Raw genomic sequence first — 23,826 nt, 5'->3', positions numbered from 1 at the left:
GACATCGAAAGAATCTTGTGTTCTTTATGCTTATGGAGGAAAGCAGACGGACTTCCACCCCACTTATCTCTTTGCTGTTCCCCAGCTCATAGATTGTGGATGATTTCCAGAAGCCCTGCTGCCTTTAATAAGTAAACTCAGAGATTCTGGGCAAACCTCCAAATTTTGCTTGCTTAAGTTACCTTTATTTGTTGGTTTGTTTCAACTTCTAAAAAAAGATCTAGCTTAGAACTAAAAAAAAAAAAACTCACTGCCATTGAGTTGATTCCTACTCATAGCGACACCCTTTGAGTTTCTGAGGTGGAAAATCTTGATGGAAGCTTAGAATTAGTTCAGTATATTTCAGTTACAGCAGGAAAATATAATGAATAAGATTTGACATAAGTTGTCCATGAATTCAGAGTTTTGATAACACAGCTATCAGAAATATGAAAGTTGTTAGATGAAGACTGTCCATATTAATTTGAATACACTTGCCAAATATTATTTAAATATAGTAGTGAAATGCATTCACTCTATTCCAGTATTAGATGATATTTTAATATATAGTATGGCATGCATATAAATAACTATATAAAAAGCTAGAGGCTCACTTTGTATAATTTTATATCTTAAATGTTAATCTATGGATAGGCAAGATAGGCTGATAGGTGAAAATTTTTAGTTTCTTTTGGGAAGTTTTAGGGTAACTAAAGTTTTTATAGGAAGTGAATCTCTGGTAATATTTAACATCTTGGCTATTACCCTCTTTTATGTTTTTTATGCTTTTTAAACAAGATGTAAGTTTCAAAGAAAAAAGTTATTAGTTATATAATGGATGGAATTTAACTTTTAATGTGAATGTCAAATATTTGAAACAACAATGAATATTGTGTAATTTGTGTAGTTGTTATTAACAAAAAAAAAAGTTACCATGGGGTTCCGAGACTGTAAATCTTTATGGAAGTAGATCACCCCATCTTCCTTCTGTGAAGCGGCTAATAAGTTTGAACTGCTGACCTAGTTAGCAGCAAAATGTCTTATCTGCTATGCCACCAGAGCTCCTTGTAGTTGCTGTTAGGGATTTATTTTTCTCCACAAAAATAGACTTAGATAAATTATGTAGCAAAAGGCTCAACAGTGAAACTCAGAAGAACATTACTAACAGAATATTAGAAGTTAGTTTGCAAGGTAAGTCAGATCTTCCTAGAGGACCACCCCCATCACCAGTCTCCTTAGAGTCAGTTCTGCCTCATGATGACTCCAGTGTATCAGAGGACAACTGTGCTCCGTTGGGATTTCATTGGCTGATTCCATGAAAGTAGATCAGCAGGCCTTTCTTCCAAAGAGCCTCTAGGTATTACAGAGGATAACAGGGTTTGGAAATACTGTTATTTCTGGCTTCCAATTTGACACGTAATATTCAAGAATGTAATTTGGCCATTACAAAGGGCTTGATGACTCAAGTAAATTATTATTTATATACAGTATGAGTCGGGTCCGACTCGACAGCACGTAACAACAACAACAACAGTGGCACCTCACCATACATGATATATCATTAAAATGCGAAAGAAGAGTTTTAAACTCAAAATATTAATGTCACAGGCTGACCCTGGGTGGCTCAAATAGTTAAATGTTCAACTTCCTAAGAAAGATTGGGAGTTTGAATCCACCCAGGTGGCCCTCAGCAGAAAGGCCTGACAATCTCCTTCAGAAAGCTCACAGCCCTGACTCCCCTGTGGAGTGCTGTTCTACTTTGCATATGTGGGGTTTCCATGAGTCAGAAGTGTCTCAACAGCACCTAATAACAGCTCCTGAAAATAAAGTTCCAGGTGATTTTATTTTTCAGTATTAAAGGATAAACATAAACTATGCTATAATGAACAAAAAAAAGCCTATAAGTAGATTTGTTTTTGGAAATACTTTCTTTGGGCTTACACTTTGCCCTACACCTCCCAGAACATGTGCACAGGTGTACCCTTTCCTCAGTAATGGTGCTTTCAATGGGAAAAAGTGTCTCCTCTCTGCAGGTCTCAAGAAATACTTGATATGCTTACAAATCCTGACTTCCCAAGTATTCTTTTTAAGTGGGATTTTAAAATTATAAAGGCTAGATACCACATAAAAGAAAAAAAAGGAAATCTAATCCTTAATTCCTACCTTACCAGAGAGAAACATGAACATGGTTTATTCTCTTTGGAAGTTTTAAATTTTGTCCTTTTTGCAGAACCACTGTTGTTAAGCCCACCGCACACTGGAGCCAGGAGGTTGTTCTGGGAGCATGTGACATGAAACGTGCCCCTATGGTCATGTGATCTTATAGAAAAGAGTATGGAAAGTTGTTCTTTGTGAGCAGTATCATCCCTTTGGTGAGGTTGGTGGTTAGGTCCTGTCAAGTTGGTTCTGACTCATGGCGACCCTTTGTACAACAGAATGAAACAGTTCCTGGTCCTGTGTAATCCCCACAAACTTTGTTATGTTTGAGCCCATCGTAGCCACTGTGTCAATCCATCTCATTGAGGATCATTGTCTTTTTTATTGACCCTCTACTTTTCTAAGCATGCTGTCCTCCACAGACTGGTTGCCTTTGTAGGCAGCCATATTCTAGGAGTGACTTTGATATTTTAACTTGAATATTAATATTTTGCTTTCTGATTCTAGCCCCAGATTAGATTACCTATGGCTTTTCCATTTTTCCTGGAAAATCAAATTATGTTTTCCTACCTTTAAGGTATTGGCAAGTGAGGATTCATAAAACACTTTGATGACAAGCCACAAGGCAATGTAGTATTGTGGTTAATAGGCAGGCTTTGGAAATAGACCAGACCTAGGTGTATACCCCCTTCTCTGCTATTTATTTATTGTGTCTTTGGGCAAGTTGTTCAACTTACAGTCTTCAGTTCCCTCATCTGTAACATGAGACTAATACAATGGTTATGTCATAAGATTAATGTCAGGGTTAAGTAAGCTAATATATACAAAGTGTGTAATGATGTATATCTGCTAAACAGTAGTCACTATTATTATTTGGTATATACATATATGGAGTTCTGTTGGTACAGTGGTTAAGTGCTCAGCAGCTAACTGAAAGGCTGGGGTTTCCAATCTACCAGTTGCTCTGTGGGAGAAAGATATGGTGGTGTGCTGCTGTAAAGATTACAGCTTTGGAAACCCTGTGGGATAGTTCTACTCTGTCCTGTAGAGTCACTATGAGTCAGAATCTACTTGGTGGTGGTGGGGAATGGTTGTGTGTGTGTGTGTGTGTAGAAAGGCATAGGGGTAGTGTCTGACCTCTGACCTCATAAGGGAGTGAAAGAACACCACCACAAGATGTACATACATACATACATATAGATAGATAGATAGACCAATTGATAACTGCCATACTTACTCATAAATGCAATTACTTGAGATTCAGTATGAGTCTAAAAATGTGAGCCTAACAATCTCACAATGTTCTAGGTGATTTGACTGCTAAGATGCCAAAGCTTATTCCCATCCTGAAGATTTACATGTCTGTATCCCTTAAATCCAGTTCCAAAGGATGGCCTCAAATGCCAGGCTGCATTTGAAGAAATGAGGACAAATTATATCAAGGAACTGAGGAAGATGGTAACTAAGTGTCCCAACAATTCTGGGCAGAGCTGGCAGAGGTTCTACCAACTGACCAAGCTTCTGGACTCCATGCATGATGTAAGTAGAGCCCTTGGTGCCTGTAAAGGAAGGATCAGCAACACACACTGTTGACTAGAGGTCTGATAGAGAGTTCCCAGGGCTGCAGGGGGAGCTGGGGGAAATAATGCAGTGGGCGGCAGCAGGAGTTAAAAACTGATCAAGAAGGAAATTTTGTTCAGATAGCATACGAAGAATGAACAAACCTTACTTAGAACAAAGGGTATGGTAGGATCCAGGGACTACGTGCCAGAGAGACAGAACCCCCTGCCCTTGTTCAGGGAGGGCCTTCAGATTTGCTACAGGTGTCAGACTGGGTTTCAAATTTTTGCTTGCAATTTAGGAAATGTGTGGTTAATGAAAATGTTTGCTTTCACATTGTATAAATAGTGTCCATCTTCTACAACTGTTAATCTAATAACCCAATCTTTTAAAAACATTGTTAACGGTGTGGGGCCAACTTGAATCATTTTAATCTTTGCTAGATTTTAAATCCTATGTTCATTATTTTTCATAGGAGTCACCTTTTCTGCCTTGTGTAAATATGGAAAATAGATTCTGAGCTTATTCTATTTAATCAGTTATAACCAAGGTGTTTATTAGTTTCTACAAAATACTGATGTGGGTAGCTAGCTTTGTTATGTCATTTTAAATATGCTTCTTATTTTACTTTGCAAGCAGTTTATCTAATTCTGGCTCTAATAACATGGGTGCAATCATGCTAATTTAGTTTTTTGTATTTGTGAGGTTTCTATAATTTTTTTTGGAGAATTCATTGCCCAAGTCCAGCCTATACAAATTGTATAAGAATTGCTTTTTCATATATTCTTCTATTGTTAAAATATTCAGAAGCTTGATGGCCAATATTGTTAATAGTATTTACTAGTGAAATAATCGTTCATGCTTTAGAAGTTTGTTTATGCCAGTGGACTATTATCTCTATGTGATCCTAATGGACACAGTTGATGGATAAAAAGAATGTCACTTTCCAATATGTTACACTGAAGACCCTGTGCATATCACAGTGACCTTTGCTGTCTCTGAACTTTTCATAAAGAGTCAAATTTCACAAAAGTAAACTCAGTAATAGATAGCTTTGCTGATTATCAGTGGCCTAAAAGTTTAATAGGATTTCTGGTAGCATAGTGGCTAAAGCACTTGACTGCTAACCAGAAGGCTGGCGGCTCAAACCCACCAGCCACTCCTCAGAAGGAAGGTTGGGCAATCCTACTTCCATAGTGATACTGCCTCGGAAGGAAGGTTGGGCAATCCTACTTCCGTAGTGATACTGCCTCGGAAACCCAAAGAGGGGTCGCCATGAGTCGGGGCCGACTCGACGGCACATAACAACAACAACAACAACAAAAGTTTAATGGGAAGTCTTAGGAATAGGAGATGATGGCAAAAAAAAAAAAAAGGCTTTGGAGAAAACAGCAAAGAATCCTCTCCATGATTCACACCAAGGAAATAAAGGAAAGAAGAGCTGAGTCTTCTGCCTGTTTTGCGCAGAAACCGCAGGTTATCTGCATAGGAATACATAGCTGATTCACTTTCTTCTGTTGATTTTGTTCAGAGTCCTCAGTGGAGCACAGAAAGTGGTTTTGTGGTTCTTAATGAATTCTCTTGTTTGTTCAAATGTGTATAGGCAGCCACTGGTGTAATAGCAGAAATAGTGTGTATAAGTATAGTCAAGAAGTACATGATAATAGGTGGTACATTTCAAAGCAATGTGCAAGTAATGGGACCAGCAACAGAAATTACAACTTGTTTTTCCAGAAACTTGTCCATTCAGGATTTATGTGCACAGGGGAAATATTGAGCAGCCAGTGGTAAATGGATTAGACCTCTAATACTAGTTTGATTCTAGTGCCCACATAATGCTTGTTACAAGATAGAACCTCAATTAAATGGCTGTATCATAAATGCTGATTTTCTGCAAAATTCTCAAGGACAAAGCAGTGTCTTTTCTTAAATTATGGAATAATTGATGAACAATAAACATATTTAAAGTATACACTCTGATAAGTTTTCACATGAAACTATCACCACAATCAAGATAGCAAACTTATGTATCACCTCAAAAATTTCCTCATGTCCCTTTTTAACCTTTCCCTCCTACCTTCTTCTCCCCCATTGCTTTTTATATTCCTTTCTGTCAATATAGATTAGTTTGTATTTTCCAGAGTATCATATAAATGGAATCATGCAGTTTGTACTCTTTTTTTGGCAGACTTCCTTTACTTAGCTTAATTATTTTGAGATTCATCCATGCTGTTGAATATACCAATAATTCATTCATTTTTGTTGCTGAGTAGTATTTTGTTTGAATATTCTACAGTATATTCAGTCTTCTATTGATGGACATTTGGTGTGTTTCCAATTTGATTATTCTCCCTCTTATGGGTTGTGTTTCTTGTTCTTTATATGCCTAATAATCTTTGCATGGATGCGAGACATTGTGAATTTTACCTTGTTGAGTGTTGGATATTTTTGTATCCTTATAAATATTCTTGAGCTTTTTTCTGGGATATAGTTAAGTCACTTCAACATTTTAATCCTTTCAGGTCTTGTGTTTATTATTTGCTAGACAGATCTGGAGTAGTGCTTGATCTTGCACTAATTATTCTCCACTACAGAGACAAGGAAGGAACTCTGGTAGCAGTGTGGTTAAAACCATTGGGCTGCTAACCAAAACGTTGGTGGTTTGAGCCCACCAGCTGCTCTAAGGGAGAAAGTGAAGCAAATGCTTTCATAAAGATTTATAGCCTTGGAAACCCACTGGGGCAGATCTGTTCTTTCCTGTAGGGTCACTATGAGTCAGAATGAATTCAATGGCATTGGATTGGGTTGAGACTGAGGCAAGACTTTTCCCAGTACCCTATGCAGTGCCCTGTGAAATTAATAATTTTTCCAATCTGGTTGGTGGAACAGGCACTATTCCCAACCCTCTGTGAGCCCTGAGCTCTCATTCCTTGAATCCTTTCAGGTGGTTCTTTCCCTGGCTTTGTGTACTTGCCTCACATGTGTGCTGATCATAACTGCTAGAATACTCAAGGGAAACCACCAACAGTTCTTGGAGTTCACTCTCCATGCATTTGTCTCCTCTTCAGTACTCTGTTCTGTGCACTTTTAACCAGTTGCCATTAAGTCAATTTTCACTCCTAGTGACACCATGTATATTAGAATAGCAGTGTGCTCCACAGGGTTTCCGATAGTGGATTTTTCAGAAGTAGATCACCACCTTTCTCTGGGTGGCCTTGAACCTCTAACCGTTTGGTTAGCAGCCGAGCAGCCCTTTGCACCACCCAGGGGCTCCTTGTGAGCTTTAGTTACCTTGATTCCAATTCTCAACAATGTCCCCTCAGCTCTGAAAATGCACTGGCTTTCCCTGACTCTCCCCTCCCTGACTGCTTCCTAGAAACCCCTTCTAAATAATCAGCCGGGCAATCCACAGGCCCACCTTGTTTATTTTCTCACCTCTCAGGAGTCACGGCCCTTCACTGACTAATTTCTAGATCCCGAAAACTATTTTTTCATGTTTTTCTGAGTGTCTTTGGTTGTTTCAGGTAGAAGGGTAAATTCAATACCTGTTACTCTCATCTTGGTCAGAAGGAGAAAACTGGTTTTGGTATTATTTTAATAGTAGCATATTTATTTTAAATGATCAAAATTGTGTTTGATCTTAGAAGTGGCCTAACAGCCACATCTTTCATGTTCTATTTATATTCCTATTCCAGACAGAACATTGAAAAATGCATTGTAAGTCTAGAGGGACCTTTGTAACACTCACGCTTACTCAGACTTGAGACTGCCTACAGCTTTTTCATTAGAGTAAATTAGTAAATCAACATTTGTGGAATTTTCTTGAAGAGAAAAAGAGCTATACAATGCACTGTCTCTGTACTCAGAACCTAGTTCTGGCCACCTTGTGGAAAAAGAGCATTGGTTCCTAAGGGTCACACAAATAAGAGGCCTTTGAATACTGATCAAAGTTCTCCTTGATACTGTGCATAGTGTGCCAGCTCCCAGCACACACAGAGAGAGGCTTTCTTCCACATGGTGCACATATGTGTTTGCAGAAAGGTGCCAAGGTGAGTGAAAGGGGCACTCTCTGAAGGAGCAGGTTGGCAGTTAAGTATTTGAATCGGTCAGCAACTTTAATGAGTCATAAGCCCTCTGAACATCAATCTTTCCCCAAGGAAAGTTTCTAAGTGAGCAGCTGTGGTCATGCTCCTAGGAGTCGACAATACTTTTGCATTGTAAGTATTTGGGTGTCATATGTGAAACATATAGATGCTTTATTCTTCTGCAAGGAACAGAATCAACAGTTATTTGCTAGCTATTACGAGGACTGGCACTTGATTTCATATTGGTATAAGAAGCATATTTCTAATGAACTTAATGATGACTTTATTCATTCAAAGAGATCAAGGACTGTTTTGATGTTATGATCAGTATGTAGAGCAGTTGGTAAATATTGAATGGTAATACTAGTAGTTTCTATTGAAGTACAGTTGCCTTTCTATTAAATAGCAGTTTCAAGGTTCCACAATTATAATGGATTTTATATGTTAGTACATACATTTAGCAAAAATGCAGTATATGCCTACCAGGATTGACAGAGCTACAGAAGATAGAAAATAAATGTATGACATCGACCCAATACTTAAATAGCTTAGCTTCTAGAGAGATGTCTGGACCAGCATAATGGAAGGTCTGAAGGTAATCAGGTGCCAAAATTGTTTGCCTGGGCAGTGGGAGCTTTGAGAGCATGTGTGTTCGTTCATTCCTTCATTTGTTGATGAAACACTGATAGAGTCCTTACAATGGTGCTTCAGTGGTAGAATTCTCACCTTCTGTGTGTAAGACCCAGGTTCAATTTCCAACCAACAGTCCTGAAGTGCAGCAGTCACCTATCTGTCAGGCTTGTGTGTTGCTATGATACTGAACAGATTTTAGTCAAGCGTCCAGACTAAGAAGGACCAGGAGGAGATACATGGTATTCTTCTTCTGATAATCAACCGGTGAAAACTGTGGATCACAATGGCACTGTCCCATTGAGCACGGGGTCACCACAAGATGGGGCCGAGTTGACAGCAGCTAACACCAATAACCATGGTCAGGCCATACGTTTAAGCCCAATACTTATCTTCAGGAACCTCACTTGTCTAGTGGAGGAAGGTATTCATCTCATTCAACAAATACTTGAGTGTCACACTGTGCCAGGCAGTACACTAGGCTGAGGAGGCCCAAAGCCTGACTTACCTCAGGAACTTGCAGCCTGGTCAAGGCAACCAGACATGGAAATCACAGGATAGCATGACAAGGGCTCTGACCAGGTGGCCTCATCATGAGTTGTGGGATTGCCATGTCATGGAAAGTTTATTCAAAGTCAATATAAAGCCTTGTCAAGAAAGTATAGGAACCAGCTGTTTTTCGCAGGGGTCAAGGAAGGCTTCCAAGAAGAGTGTCAAAGAATCCTTTGTCAATGAAGAAACAGTCCCACAGAGTCCATAGGTAGCTAGTGGCAGCTGGAAACCTCTGGACTCACTGTGTAGTGCTCCCGAAACCACCATTGTGACGATGGCGACAGTGCAGTCTAATAGCAGCTCAGTGCAGTCTAATAGCAGCTGGTCATTTTTTGGCTGGGCTATATCTTTGGAACTGAGAAAACTAGCATCTAGGAGGAACATTAGAAATAGCTGCACTGCTCGCCAACTCTCCACACATCATTTGGGTCTTCCCTAGCACCTTCTGTAATGCTTTGTTTTTGTGAAGTTTTTGTGAAGTACTCACTGGATTACATCTTGAAGTCAATGAACCCAGTTTCGTATAAAAATGTCATGCATGTTAAAAAAAAAAAAAAAAAAAAACTGCCGTGGAGTCAATTTCGACTCATAGTAACTCCTCCTTGGTTTCCAAGGTGGTATCTCTACAGCAGTAGATTGCCCAGTCTTCCTTCTGAGGAGTAGCTGGTGAGTTTGAACTGCCAGACTTCTGGTTAGCAGTCAAAGCCTTAGGTACTGTGCCACCAGAGCATGCATGCATGTTTGTTCTTGTTGTTATGTGCCGTCAAGTCAGACCCAACTCATAGCAACCCCTCCTTGGGTTTCCGAGGCAGTATCACTGTGGAAGTAGATTGCCCAACCTTCCTTCCAAGGAGTGGCTGGTAGATTTGAACCGCCAGCCTTCTGGTTGGCAATCAAGTGCCCTAGACACTATGCTACCAGAGCTTCTTCATGCATGTTTAGCAGTTCCCAAAACAAAACTAAGTCTGCCTCAACATCACTTGTGCTGAACAGGCTTTGGTTCTGAGGGCTTTTGTTTCTGCATATGATCATTAAAGGCTGGTAAGAACCTACCCCTTGGCTGAACAGGAATCAGTGTGTCACTCAGAGGCTATTTTCTGCATGACAAAGGAAACACTTTGAAGATCCTATTGCTGAATAATTGCTTCCTGTGGTTCCAAAGGCCATGCTTGACAACTGAAGTGGCTCTTCTGTAGCCAGATTCTGCAAGCCAAGATTTTCCCTTCTCTGAAGGGGAAGGGCTGGTGGTGTGAGGAGCAGAACATCTGGTGGTACAGTAAATGCTACACGTGCACTCTGGGAAGACTTCATTCTTTACATGAAAAGGGCGTGAAGTTTCACTGATACAATAACTAACAAAAGAGATATTGCTGCAAGCAGCCAAGACTATTAACAAATTATTTTGAGATTCTCATTGCTCATTTAATTAGTGGGTGCTTTTGCATCCGGACTGTGGTACTTTCCATTGAGATAGACACTAACCTATTTTGAGCATTTCTTACCACATACTGAGGAATGCAAACCACAAGTTTGGCTCGTTGCACCATTTGGGCAGCCCACTCACTTTCACATTTGATTCTGTTTCACTTTGTTCCAGTCAAGGTGTTTCTCTTCAGAAAAAATTCCAAAGCCCAAATCAGAGGCTACCACCAAGACCTGACCACGGGGGACGGCAGAAAGAACATGGGCCTATAGTGCTATACCCTTCTCTCAATAACCATTTACGTTTCAGTATTTTGGCCTCCAGTCTCTTGAACTGTACAATGGGAATAACACCTGTCTTACAGGGCATTTTGAGAAGTGAATGAAATAACACAGGGGCTGAAGTAGCCACCATGTAACAGGCATTGAGCAAACATTCACCTCTTCCCTCTCCCTTTCCCCAGATGGTTTGTTTCCTTAAAGCTTTGTCTGTGTACCACCAAAGAGCATCAATTAGGTGGTTTTAAATTAGATTTTAGGCACAGAGACACCCAAACAGGCCCATAGCATGTGCCATCAAGAAAGAGACAGTCTGAAGTAGACAAGATTAAGCACAGAAATAGGCCATAAAGGCCATTTCACAGTGCAGGGCAGGAAACACATAAGTTATCTGGGAATGAATCATTGAGACTCGACTCGATGAATTTTTTCCACAGTATTTCAGGTTCCAAGGCACACCCGATGTCAGCGTTCTGTGCTTCCTACTCCACAGGGTGAGCTTTAGCCACTTCATAATTTCCTGAAGGAATTAAAGGCGTTTGATGATGGAGACAATGGTAGATTGCTGTGAGGTGACCATTAGGAAGAATTAATGATGTTGGCGAACAGAAAATTTTTGTCTCCAGGGGTTATCAGAATGCTGGGATGCTGCTTCATCATGAAGAGTAAAACTTCCTCTCTTTCTGTTGCTCAGGTGCCTGAAATGAGATTATATAATTCCGTTTCTCTCATCTAAAGTACCCAAGGTGCCCCCATGGCACAACAGTAACGTGCTTGGCTGCTAACTAAGAAGTCGGTGGTTCAAGCCCGCCAGTAGCTCTGCAGGAGGAAAGACCTGATGATGTGTTTCCCTAAAGATTGCAGCCTAGGAAACCCTATGGTGCAGTTCTGCTCTGCCGTCTAAGGTTGCCGTGAGTCAGAATCTGCTCGAATGCACACAACAAATCAAGTGCCCAGTGTTGACAATATGATGGTGTCTGTGTGTGTGAGAGAGAGAGTGAGGAAAAAGAGATCGAGAGTCAAAGCCACATTCTGTCACACTGAGCTAAACACCTATTAAATGTAGTTTTTAGCAGTGTTATACTGCTTTTTTCTTTGACAAAACCATGACTAAGAAAGATTCTAAATAAAGGAAGAGCTGTTTATTCCAGAGTCGGCTAAGTAAGCAGAGCGTTATCTTCCAAGGCACCAGGACAGAGGGTGGGGGTGGGTAGTATGGACACCAGTGAGGCTAAAGACCAAAACCAAAACCAAACCCATTGCCATCAAGTCAATTCTGACTCATAGCAACTCTATAGGACAGAGTAGAACTGCCCCATTGGGTTTCTAAGGCTGTAATCTTTTCAGAAGAAGACTGCCACATCTTTCTTCCACAGAGCAGCTAGTGGGCTCAAACTGCTGTTCTTTAGGTTTGCTGCTTTGGTGCCACCAGGGCTGCTAAAGACCAGGTCTCTTGAAAAGGGGATCTTCAGGGGTAAAGATTTCAAATTAAATGAATAATTGATATGGAAGACCCTACTCTGTTTAGTTGGTGAAATCAGTGGAATGATTCATCGTGTCTCTTTCTGCATTCTGGGACTGGCATTCCCATTTATAGACATGGCCTAGTACATAAGGCATTTGACTGCTAACCAGAAGGCTAGAGGTTCAAACCCACCAGCCAGTCCTCAGAAGGAAGGTTAGCAATCTACTTCCATAGAGATACTGCCTCAGAAACCCAAGGAGGTGTCACTATGAGTCAGAATTGACTCAATGGCAGGGAGGAGCAGGGAGAAGGGCCTAGAACTGAACAGAGGAATAGCAGTGGTTAATGAACCAAAGAGGGGAGGTGCCTACAAAACATCAGGGAAGGATAGCCACTGAATTGAGAAAAAGTGAGAAGAGGGAGACAGAATAAGCAGTAGAAAAGTGTGTCCACCCTGCACAAATGAGAGAGTAAATGGGCAGAAGCTGTGGAAAGGTCAGTTAGCCAATGGTCTGAACACTGGTCAGTGGCCTTAGCAGTGAGGAGGTTGTTGTGAAGAACAGTGGACTGACTCAACTTCTGGTGATGCTCATTGGGTTTCTCATAACTCTTTTCAGAAGCTACAAGGCCAATAAGAACAATAGTCTTAAAAAAAAAATTTAGATTGGACAATCTAGTGCGGAAACCCAAGGAGGGGTAGCTAGGAGTCGGTCTGACTCGACAGCAGTGAGTTTGTTTCTTTTTTAAAGCTTCTTAGTAAAATGACTCTAGTAAATAGAAAAGAATTATGAGTCTTTTGTTATGTGATGACATGTATTGTGTATGTAAAGGAGCATCTCAGTGTAGTTGAGAGAACATGCAATGTTACTGAGTTTACATAATTTAACTATACTTAAGGAATATCAGTTTTCACTGGCCAATTCTTTGAGATGACCCCTTCCTTCTTCTGAGTCTTAGTCTGGAAGCACCTTTGAAACCTGTCCACCATGGGTGACCCTGCTGGCTTTTAATATACTGGTGGCATAGCCTCCAGCCTCACAGCAACACTCAAGCTACCACTGACACACTGACAAACGAGTGGTGGTATAGCAAGGATTGTGAAGGCTGGTGCAGGACTGGGCAGTGTTTCCTTCTGTTGTCGGAGCTGTGAGTTAGAGCCAACTCGACGGCAGGTAACAATAAGAAAGCTCAGTAGCTTAGCAAACCCTGTCTTTGCAAATAACCCCCAAACAAACTTTCTTCTGGACTTTAAGCCAGATACGAGTAATTCTGAATTGTTGTTGTTGTTATGTGCCATTGAGTTGGACCCAACTCATAGCAACCCCTCCTTGGGTTTCCAAGGCAGTATCACTACGGAAGTAGATTGCCTGATCTTCCTTCTGAGAAGTTGCTGGTGGGTTTGAACCACCAACCTCCTAGTTAGCAGTCAATACCTTAGGCACTATGCTACCAGAGCTCCCAATTCTGAATTAGCAAAAGCCTTATTATATCTATAAGGTTGTTGTTTTTAGATGCCATCCAGTGGGGTCCCCAACTTGTTGTAACACCATGCACAGTAGAACAAGACATTTGTCCAATTCTGTACCAGCTCCATGATCAGTTATGAAACAGAGAGCTGGGATCTTTTTTTTTATTTTTTTTTTTTTAGTTTTTAATTAGTTGAGTTTCAGAAGTTGATCACCAGGCCTTTCTTTCTAGTCCATTTTTGTCTGCAAGCTCCACTGAAACCTATTCCACGTCACATTGTTGTTAGGTGCCGTCAAGTCAGCTCTGACTCATAGCAACCCCATGTACAACAGAATAAAATACTGCCCAGTCTTGTGCCATTCTCATAATCCTTGCTATGCTTGAATCTGTCATTGCAGCTACTGTGTCAATCCATGTCATTGAGGGTCTTCTCCTTTTTCACTGACCTTCTACTTTGCCGAGCAAAGGATCCTTCTCCAGGGACTGATCCATTCTGACAACATGACCAAAGTATGTCAGACAAAGCCTGGCCATTGTCAGTTTTAAGGAGCATTCCAGCTGTACTTCCTCCAAGACAGACTATTCATTCTTCTGGCAGTCCATGGTATTTTCAGTATTCTTTGCCAACACCACAATTCAAATGCACCAATTCTTCTTCAGTTTTCCTTATTCATAAAGATTTCCAGTAATATATCAGGCAGTGTTCACTGCTATTCATAAGGTTTTCAGTGGCCAGTTTTTTTAGAAGTAGACAGCCAAATCCTTCTTTGTAGTTTGTCTTAGTCTGGAAGCTCCACTGAAACCTTTCCACCATAGGTGACCATTACCCTGCTGGTATTTGAAATGCTGGTGGTATAGCTTCCAGCATCACAGTAACACACCAGCCACCACAATACAACAGACTGCCAGACGAATAGTGGCTCAGCATCATAGCAAGACACAAACCTCCACTGACAGACAAGTGGTAGCTGCACTTGTCAGGACTCAGCCTGGGTCTCCTGCAGGGAAGGTGAGAATTCTACCACTGAGCTACCACTGCTGTCTGTATCTTTAAGGTACTATAGACATATATGTTGTTCTGTTGTTGTTCCTTGCTATTGAGTGAATTCAAACTCATGGAGACCCCATGTGTGTAGAAATAGAACTGTGCTCCATAAGGTTTTCAAGGCTCTGACCTTTTGGAAGCAGAGCACCAGGCCTTTCAAGGAGCCTCTGCCTGTGTGTTTGTGTGCATGTGTGCGTGTGTATAGAGAAAGTTTGGAATCACAGGTAGCCATGATGCTTCAGAGCTGATTTTGAATTTCAAGTCATGACTTCCTGCAGTTTCCGTGATACGTGTCCTGAGCCCTTTCTCACTCACCATGTTCCTACCAAAAAACTCACTGCCATCAAGTTGATTCCGAATCGTAGCAACCGCCACTGGGTTTTGGAGGCAGTAAATCTTTACGGAAGTAGATTGCCCCATCTTCCTTCTGAAGGTGTTCATATTGCATCTTAATTATAATGACAGTTAATTTTCCACTTGCATCCACAGAACTTTTATCTCCTTTGATTTTCTTAATTGGCCATGGTTTTTTCTGTGGCTGACAACTCAATTCTAGGTTATTTCCTTACATTTTTGGAAAAAGGTCGATTTAAACATTTTCAGTGATTAATGTTTAAGCTAGAACCTCTGGTAGCATAGTGCCTAAGGCACTTGACTGCTAACCAGAAGGCTGGCGGTTCAAAACCACCAGCCACTCCTCAGAAGGAAGACTGGGCAATCTACGTCCATAGTGATACCACTTCAGAAATCCAAGGAGGAGTCACTATGAGTCAGGTCCAACTTGACAGCACATAACAACAACAACAACGTTTAAGCTACTTAAGAGAGGCTTCCTAAGACGCAGTTGTATTAGAACTTAGTGAAATAAGAAAAATAAATTCAGTATTGGAAATTTGTCCATGCATGTGTGCGAGAGAGAGAGAGACAGAGAATCTTCTTTCTCTTGAACTTATATTACAATAGTAGTTTGTTTCTATAAACCCTTAACTGGCAAAATTAATAATCGTGTCTGATCCCAATTTATTTAAAGTTACATTTGATTGTTTATAGGCGATAGGGGGAGAGAAGAAAAGCATATTTTTTCTTATGACAGTCATTTCTTTTGCTTCATTGTTTATTAGCAGTTCATAAATCCATATGCATAGAACATTTGACAATATTCATAACTACTTTTGAAAAATCATAAGAGAATAAGTTTCTATATAAGAATGGTAGGGAAAAACTTGCCTTTTTCTATGGAGCCCTGGTGGTATAGTGATTAAGCACTTGGCTACTAACTGAGGGGTTGGTGGTCTGAACCCTCCAGCCACTCCATGGGAGAAAGATGAGGCAGTCTGCTTCCATAACGATTACAGCCTTAGAAACCCTATGGGGCAATTCTACTCTGTCCTGTAGGGTTGCTGTGAATCAGAATTGACTCTAGGGCAATGAGTTTGGGAGCTCTGGTCGTGTAGTGCCTTAGGCATTTGACTGCTAACCAGAAGGCTGGCAGTTCAAACCCACCAGCCACTCCTCAAAGGAAGATTGGGCAATCTACTTCCATAGAGATACCAACTTGGAAACCCAAGTAGGGGTTGCTATGAGTTGGATCTGACTCAATGGTGGTGAGTTTGGTTTTTGTATTGTTTTTTTTTTTTTTTGGCAATGAGTTTTGGGTTATGCCTTGTTCTGGGAGGTGTAAAGGTACTACAGATTCCATTCCCACCTGTATGTGTGATGGCACAGTGAAAGCTTTCTAGAAAATCCAAAATTTCAAGTAGAAAGAACCACTGAGGGTCCTGCAGGCCATGCTTCTTGGAGACCACATCTAAAGCAAACCTGACACACAGGAATCTCATCTTCATGCGAAATATCTCTAGGGAAGATTTGGAAAGCCGTATCATTGTCTAACACCTGTGTCAAGGAATCCCATCTCTTATCTAGCCTAAACCCTACTTTTACAATATAATAATAGCAGTTTAATATCTGGGATTTACATGGTAACTTTCTTCCTAAGCCCTATCATTAAACCCTTTTAATACCTCCATGGGGAGCTTTGGTAGCATAGTGCCTAAGGCACTTGACTACTAACTAGGAGGCTGGCGGTTCAAACCTACCAGCCACTCCTCGGAAGGAAGTTGGGCAATCTACTTCCGTAGTGATACTGTCTCGGAAACCCAAGGAGGGGTTGCTATGAGTCAAGTCTTACTCGATGACACATGACAACAATACCTCCACGAGGGCAAGATGAATAAATATTACTGTTATTTCCTTTTTATAAAGGAAGGAATTAAGACAAGTGACTAAGTGCATTTTTCCAGGTTCACACATGAGGCAAGGCCAGGAGGCAGGGCGGCAAGAGGTAGAGACCACTTGTAGGCAACATCAACACAGGGCCAATCCGCTACCCAATTAGCTCCATAGTGCTTAGTAAGTTAGATGTCACTCTAGGATTCTCTATAAAGTGGACATAATCAGGGCTGGCTTCACAAGTGTGTGGCCTGTTTAGTCACACAGGACTCTGGATGTGGAAGCACCCGACAACTGTTTTAATGTTCTGCTGGAATCTGTGTGTGATGAAAATAGTTTATATGCTTGACTATTGCCCTAAAGGTTGGAGATCCAAGTCCACCCAGAGGTATTTCGGAAGAAAGGCCTGGCAATCTACTTCTGAAACATCAGGCATTGAAAACCCTGTGGCACCCAGTTCTGCACTGTTATATGGGATCACCATGAATTAGAGTCAACTCTGTTCAACTGGTTCAGTCACCATCTTGAAATTCTTAATAAACTTTGAACAAGAAGCCCCATATTTTCATTTTGCACTGGGCCCCACAAATCATTTGACCTGTCCTGGGCATAATGTAGGAGTTTTGGTGGCATAGTGCCTAAGGCATTTGACTATTAACCAGAAGGCTGGAGGTTCAAACCCACCAGCCACTCCTCAGAAGGAAGCTTGGGCAATCTACTTCCGTAGTGATACCGCCTCGGAAACCGACTCGATGGCAGTGCATTTGGTTTTTTTGGTTTGGGCATAATGTAATCTACTTAAGACACAGAGGAGAATGATGAGTGTGAACAGCGATTTGCAACCTGTGGAGCACCTTGCAGTGTGCCCATGGATGAAGGTCGCAGGGCAATGAAAGGTGAAAAACTTAAACAGGGCAGAAGAATTGAAGGAAACGAGACACACAGATGCACTGGGAAGGAGCCTAAAACCTAAGGCATAACTTGGCACAAAAAGAAAAAGGTGAAGGAATTTCACAAAGAGAAATTAAGCCATAGAAAAGAAAAACATTATCAGTGCCATTTAAACTAAGCAAAATAATTTTAAATGACTGAGATTTAAAAAGGCCAGGCAGAGATGCCAGTTGACCATTTCTGTCTGTCAAGATCATAGTCAGAGGGACAGGAAAGTGTATATGGTTCAAGTGTATAAATGTATGTAATGTACAGAGAATGGAGGCACAAAGAGAAATGACACCTGAAAGAAGGGCCAAAAGTGGAAAATAGAGTGATGGAGATTGTCTGTTTGAAAGACAAATTCTAGCACCTTTAAGCTGGAAGAGTTCTTCAAAGTTATCTAGGCCAGCATCCCTGTGTACAGCGTAGGAGAATCTGTGTAATATTTCAACAGCCAAATCTCACTACAACCATATCACTTGATTCAGAGAAGTATTTTTTCACAAGTTAATATTTCTGAAATTAGGAGCTATCTTCTACTTGATTTATGTATTTTAACAAAGGAAAAAAACCTTTTCCCAAAAACTGTTACTCAATCCCTGAAGTGCCTTCCAATCCATGAGTCAGCAAAATTCTTTTTGCAGAGGGCTCAATAGTAAATATTGCAAGCTTTGTGGGCCACATGGTCTCTGTCACAGCTACTCAACTCTGCCACTGCAGTGTGAAAGCAGCCATAGATAATATTCAAATGAATGAATGTGGCTGTGTTCTAATAAAACTCTCATACAATTTTCACATGTCACAAAATACCATTATTTTGGTTTTTCTTTCCAGTCATTAAAAAATTTGAAAAACATATAAAAATGTAAAAATCATATAAAAACAGGCAATAGGTCAGGTTTGGCCTACAGACCATCATTTGCCAACTCCTGTTTGTTCTGTAATGTGACATCATAGAATCAGAGTGTCCCCACTTAGATCAGCAGAAGTCTCCCCTGACTTGGGGGTCTGACTTAATTGCATAGGGTTCCTTTATTTATTTATTTTCTTTCAGAGTTGGAAATAAGGATTTAACTGCCTAATTAAAGATTTGGAATCCCTGGGTGATGCAGACTATTAACACCCTCAACTATTAACCAAAAGTTTGGCAGTTCAAGTTCACTCAGGTGCCTAGGAAGAGAGGCTTGGTGATCTACTTCGAAATCAGCCATTGAAAATCCTATGGGGCACAGTTCTACTCTGACACCACAGGGTCACTATGAGTCAGAATTGATTGGACCAACGGCAACTGGAAAAAAAAAAATCTAAGCTTTCACCTGATATTAAAGTTGGTAACATATAAACATGAATTGGTTTAGATTTTTACTTTGCTTAGTGTAATGTACATTTGCAAGAAGGATCTAGGAAATATTGAAAACAAAATTAGGAAAAGTTCATACTTCTATATACAGTAACATGCCAATGTGTTTCAAACACAACCCTTTCATTAGATTTCCTTTGTTCAGCAATGTTCTAATTATCCCTTTATCTTTAAGCTCTACTTTCTTCTTTCCCATTGTGTCATTTTTCTTTGTGTTTTTCACACATACAATAGACCTTATTCACAAGAAGGCAGGGCTGCAATCTAGAACAAGGCTTGTAATACAAGGAAACTTAAACAGGGTGGAAATTAAATAAATACAAAAAAAATTAGAAGGAAATTGAACCCATCTTGCTTAGCATAGCATCCTAACAACATATTTTGAAGATTTAATATTCATCATTGACCAGAGATCAATGTATTTATAAAAATGGTGATGAAGAACACATTAAAATGTAACCTCAAATAACGATCAGTTGCTAAGGGAAAAGGGAGCATTTTCAGAAATGCCCTTGGTTTTGCATGAGACATTGACTAGCACCCACTGCTCACCACAGCAGTCAGCCAATTCCAAGTAGCTCATCCACCCAGAGATGTCTGGGTGGCACAGATGGTTAAGCACTTGACTGCCAACCTAAGGGTTAGTGGTTCAAACCCACCCGGGGATGCTGTGGAAGAAAGGCCTGATGATCTGCTTCCATAAAGATTACAGCCAAGAAAACCCTATGAAGTAGTTCTACTCCAAAACTCATGAAGTCACCATGAGTTGGAATCAACTCTGAGGTGACGGGTTTTTCATTGGTTGGTTTTTGGTGCACCCAGTCTGCCCAGCCTGTGCCGTCATAGACCCAAACCAGGCCTGTGAGGCCTCAAGGACCCACCCTGCCTTCCTCCCTCCATCAGGCAGAGCTTGAGGTGTCACATCCTGGCCCTGGGCCCTGGCACTTCCCACCCTCAGAGAGGCCTCCTTCCTGGAATTTGTGGGTGGAGCACACCTCAAATAGATTTGGCAGAGAAAGCAGCTCCCAGAGCCTTGTCTCCCACCACATGGACACACTGGAGTCACATGCCCTGGTGTCTACCGTGTGTTGCGCATGGCAGAGGACAGCTTTCTTTTAAAATGGAGAATCAACAAGACACCCCTCCTAGATGACAGCTCTGCTGCTAGTGCCATCTCAGAGCACCCCCCGCCCCTGAGTGTGTGCTGCCTCTTATGTGCTGATAATGTAGCTCACGTACTGAGTGTGCTCACTGACAAACTTGGCCGTCAGGGTGGAAAATGCCTTTTATTGAGTCTATGAAAACCAAGCTTTTTAGATGCTTTTTTAGACGACCTCTTGGTAAGATGTAGGAGACTTTTAGGACTCTCCTCAACCCAGTCTATAGGAGAGCCTACTAGTGAACCCTCAAGTGAGTAGTGGTACTTTGGGGCCTGGGATTTCAGGAAGGAATCCACAGATAAGTAGTACTAAAGTCCTTGACTAATAACATAACTGAAAGGTTGGCAGTTTTAATCCACCTAAAGACACCTGGGAAGAAAGGCCTGGCAGTTTGCTTCCAGAAGATCATTGAAACCCTATGGAGCACAATTCTCCTCTGACACACGGATCACCATGAGTTGGAATCAGCCCACTGGCAACTGGTATAAGGTTGTAATACTTCTGGGTATAGAAACAAATGCAACTAAATTTGGAAGGTTTTTGTTACCATGTTACATTTTGCTGAGATGTCATCAGCCAGAGAAAAGCAGTGCTTCCATCTCTGCACATGTCGCAAGATTCTTCCCTGCTAGCCTGCACTCAGTCAATATCAGGGACCAGACCATATGTATAATCATTGCAGTTCATTTTCCAATATTCACAAGGCTATTAGTGTTACAGTGTAGAGAGCTGAATCTGTGCATTTTTAACCCCTACCCCATCAATTAGGAGCTCTGGTAGCATAGTGGCTAAGGCATTCGACTGCTAACCAGAAGGCTGGTGGTTCAAACCCACCAGCCCCTCCTCAGAAGGAAGATGGGGCAATCTGCTTCCGTAGTGATACTGCCTCGGAAACCCAAGGAGGGGTCGCTATGAGTCGAGGCCGACTCGATGGCACATAAGAACAACAACCCCATCAATATAAAAAAACACTTCCCTTGAGTCAAATTCTGACTCATAGAGACTCTCTAGGACAGAGTAGAATTGCCCCATAGGGTTTCCAAGGCTATAATATGTCTAAGGCATTTGACTGCTAATCAGAAGACTGGCGGTTCAAACCCACCAGCTACTCCTCAGAAGGAAGACTGGACAATCTACTTCTGTAGAGATACTGCCTTGCAAACCCAAGGAGGGGTTGCTGTGAGCCGGGACCGACTAGACAACAGTGAGTTTTTTGTTTTTTTTTTTTTTAATGTTTAGAGAAGCAGAGTGTCACATCTTTTACCACAGAGTGGCTGGTGGGTTTGAACCACTGACCACTGGTTAGCAGCTGAGCCCTTAACCACTGTACCATCAGGGCTCCTTACCCCATCAATATACTGACTGAAATCCTGGTCTTTGAAAATAAATAAAGCTTCAAACCTCCCCTTAGAGATCATTTCTGGCCAAAGCTCCGTCCTGATTAGGTAGGAGGCCGGAGCCACTGGAAGAAATTAGCTCACTAGTGAAAACCTGTACAAGGCTGCTGTCATTGCTCTGTCACCACTGAGGTGATCGTGTGACCTTAGAACAGCAGTACCAGCCCCAGATGTGTGGTGGGAGGGGGACTCCACTGGATGGCATCTCAGTGGCTGTGCCAGGTGGTGGGGGCAGGGTGTGGAGGATAGCATCCACAGCCACGGGGTGATACTCATTGGTGAGAGTATGAGGCAGTGACCTTCCAGAAAGCCTTGCTGTTGGAGCAGGCAGAGTGCTGCCAGCCTCCCTGTGACCTTGCCCCAGCCTCTGACACCCTAACAGCTGTGGCCCATCAGGCTGAGATAAATAGTGCTCGGCGTCTGGCTACTGTAGATGCATTTTCCACAGAATGAAAAGTCAATGCACATGTCTTCTCAGACTCCTAATAATGCAGGACTCTTCTTGCTGATTATAATTAGGGTTCTTGCCTCTTCATCCAGCCAAGTACTTACCAGGAAGAGCTTGTGAGAATCAATTCTGAGGTGGCGGGCTAGGCTGGGCCATTTGTCTCGTTGCAATTAAGACATTCGTGCTGATGGGCTGAAATGGTAGAACTTTTGTTTCTGTCCCAGTGACCATCCCCCCTCCCCTGCCTACATGCTCCTTGATCTACAATGAACAGAGATGGGGCTCATAACATCATGGCAGGGCATGCATATGTGGTCCTCCTAAAAGCCAAGATAAGCAAATTGGAGGACATCTGAATTACAAGGATGAGCTATATGCATTGAGATTTACTTTTTTTTTTTTACTTAAAATAAAAACTCAGTGCAGTCAAGTTGATCCCGACTCATAGCAACACCTACTTGGGTTTCCGAGGCGGTATCTCTATAGAAGTAGATTGCCCAGTCTTCCTTCTGAGGAGTGGCTGGTAGGTTTGAACTGCCAATCTTCTGGTTAGCAGTCAAGATGTCCATTTAACTTGCCCAGTTCTTGCTTTGGTTATTTATTTATTTAAACTAGCAATATGCTACCTTAAAACCTACCATTGAAATAACTTATTCCCAAGAATTTAAGAGTTTGGGATAAAGCAGAGAAATCCAGGAGCAAGAGCCTAGGCAACAGTAGATTTGAATTCATGTAGCCACTCAGTCCCCTCCCCACCTATCAATTTGTGACCCCAAGCATTACAGAGTAAAACTTCTCCAAAGAGCTTCCTTGGTTATAATCTTTATACATCTGTCTTGGAAGAGTACAATTGGAATGCTCCTCAGCAGCAAGACTGGCCAGCCTTCATCTCATGTAGTTTGGTCATGTCAGAAGGGACCAATCCCTGGAGAAGGATATCATACTTGGTAAAGTAGAGGATCAGCAAAAAGGGGAAAACTCTCAATGAGAGAGACTGACACAGTGACTGCGATGATGGGCTCAAGTATAGCAAGGGCTGTGAGGACAGCACAGGACCGGACAGTGTTTTGTTCTGTGGTACATAGGGTTTCTATGAGTCAGAAGTGACTTGACAGCACCCAACAACAACACTCTTTATGGAAACAGATCACCAGGCCTTTCTTTTGCAGTACGGCTGCTGTGTTTGAACCTTTAGGTTAGTAGTCAAGCACAAAGCACCCACCCAGCCACCCAGGAATGAGGAGAAGTGGTCTCTGATGCATGACTTTCCCAAAGTGCTCTGGGGTATGGTAAGCATAAAGTATGTGGCTCCCATCTTCCAGGAGCTTGCAGGCCACTTAGGGAGCTGCAGCATAAATGTGAAAAAACAATCAGAGATGTGAAACACAGGCTAAACGTGGAAATGGTGTCACCTGGTATCACTTGGGTCCGTGGCTAATTGTCAAGTAAATGAGAATGAGAAAAAGCACTAAATCTGGGATCTGAGTGGACTCCTTTAGGCTGGGGTCCAAGAAGGCCTCCTGGGAGAACAGGGTGCTGTGGTGGGGTGAATGAATAAGAGGAAAAGGTCCAGGAAACAGGCAGTGGAAGCAAAGGCAAATGTCATTTGAAAATAGTGTTTTTTGTTTTTATTTTTTTCCTTTTTAATAATTCAATGC

General features: G+C 41.6%; 1 protein-coding gene across 1 annotated transcript in view; it reads left to right on the top strand.

Annotated features, from left to right (window-relative positions):
* Positions 1-23,826, top strand: part of NR3C2 (nuclear receptor subfamily 3 group C member 2) — a 494,406-nt gene that overhangs the window by 463,726 nt on the left and 6,854 nt on the right. Inside the window, exon 7 of the mRNA XM_007953808.1 lies at positions 3,518-3,675. Coding sequence (XP_007951999.1) covers positions 3,518-3,675 — 158 coding nt within the window. The remainder of the gene's footprint in view (positions 1-3,517; positions 3,676-23,826) is intronic.

This window comes from Orycteropus afer, unplaced genomic scaffold, assembly GCF_000298275.1.
Source record: "Orycteropus afer afer isolate SDZICR_OR568_19922 unplaced genomic scaffold, OryAfe1.0 scaffold00415, whole genome shotgun sequence".
NCBI lineage: Eukaryota > Metazoa > Chordata > Mammalia > Tubulidentata > Orycteropodidae > Orycteropus > Orycteropus afer.
This window is presented reverse-complemented; position numbering and strand designations above follow the sequence as displayed.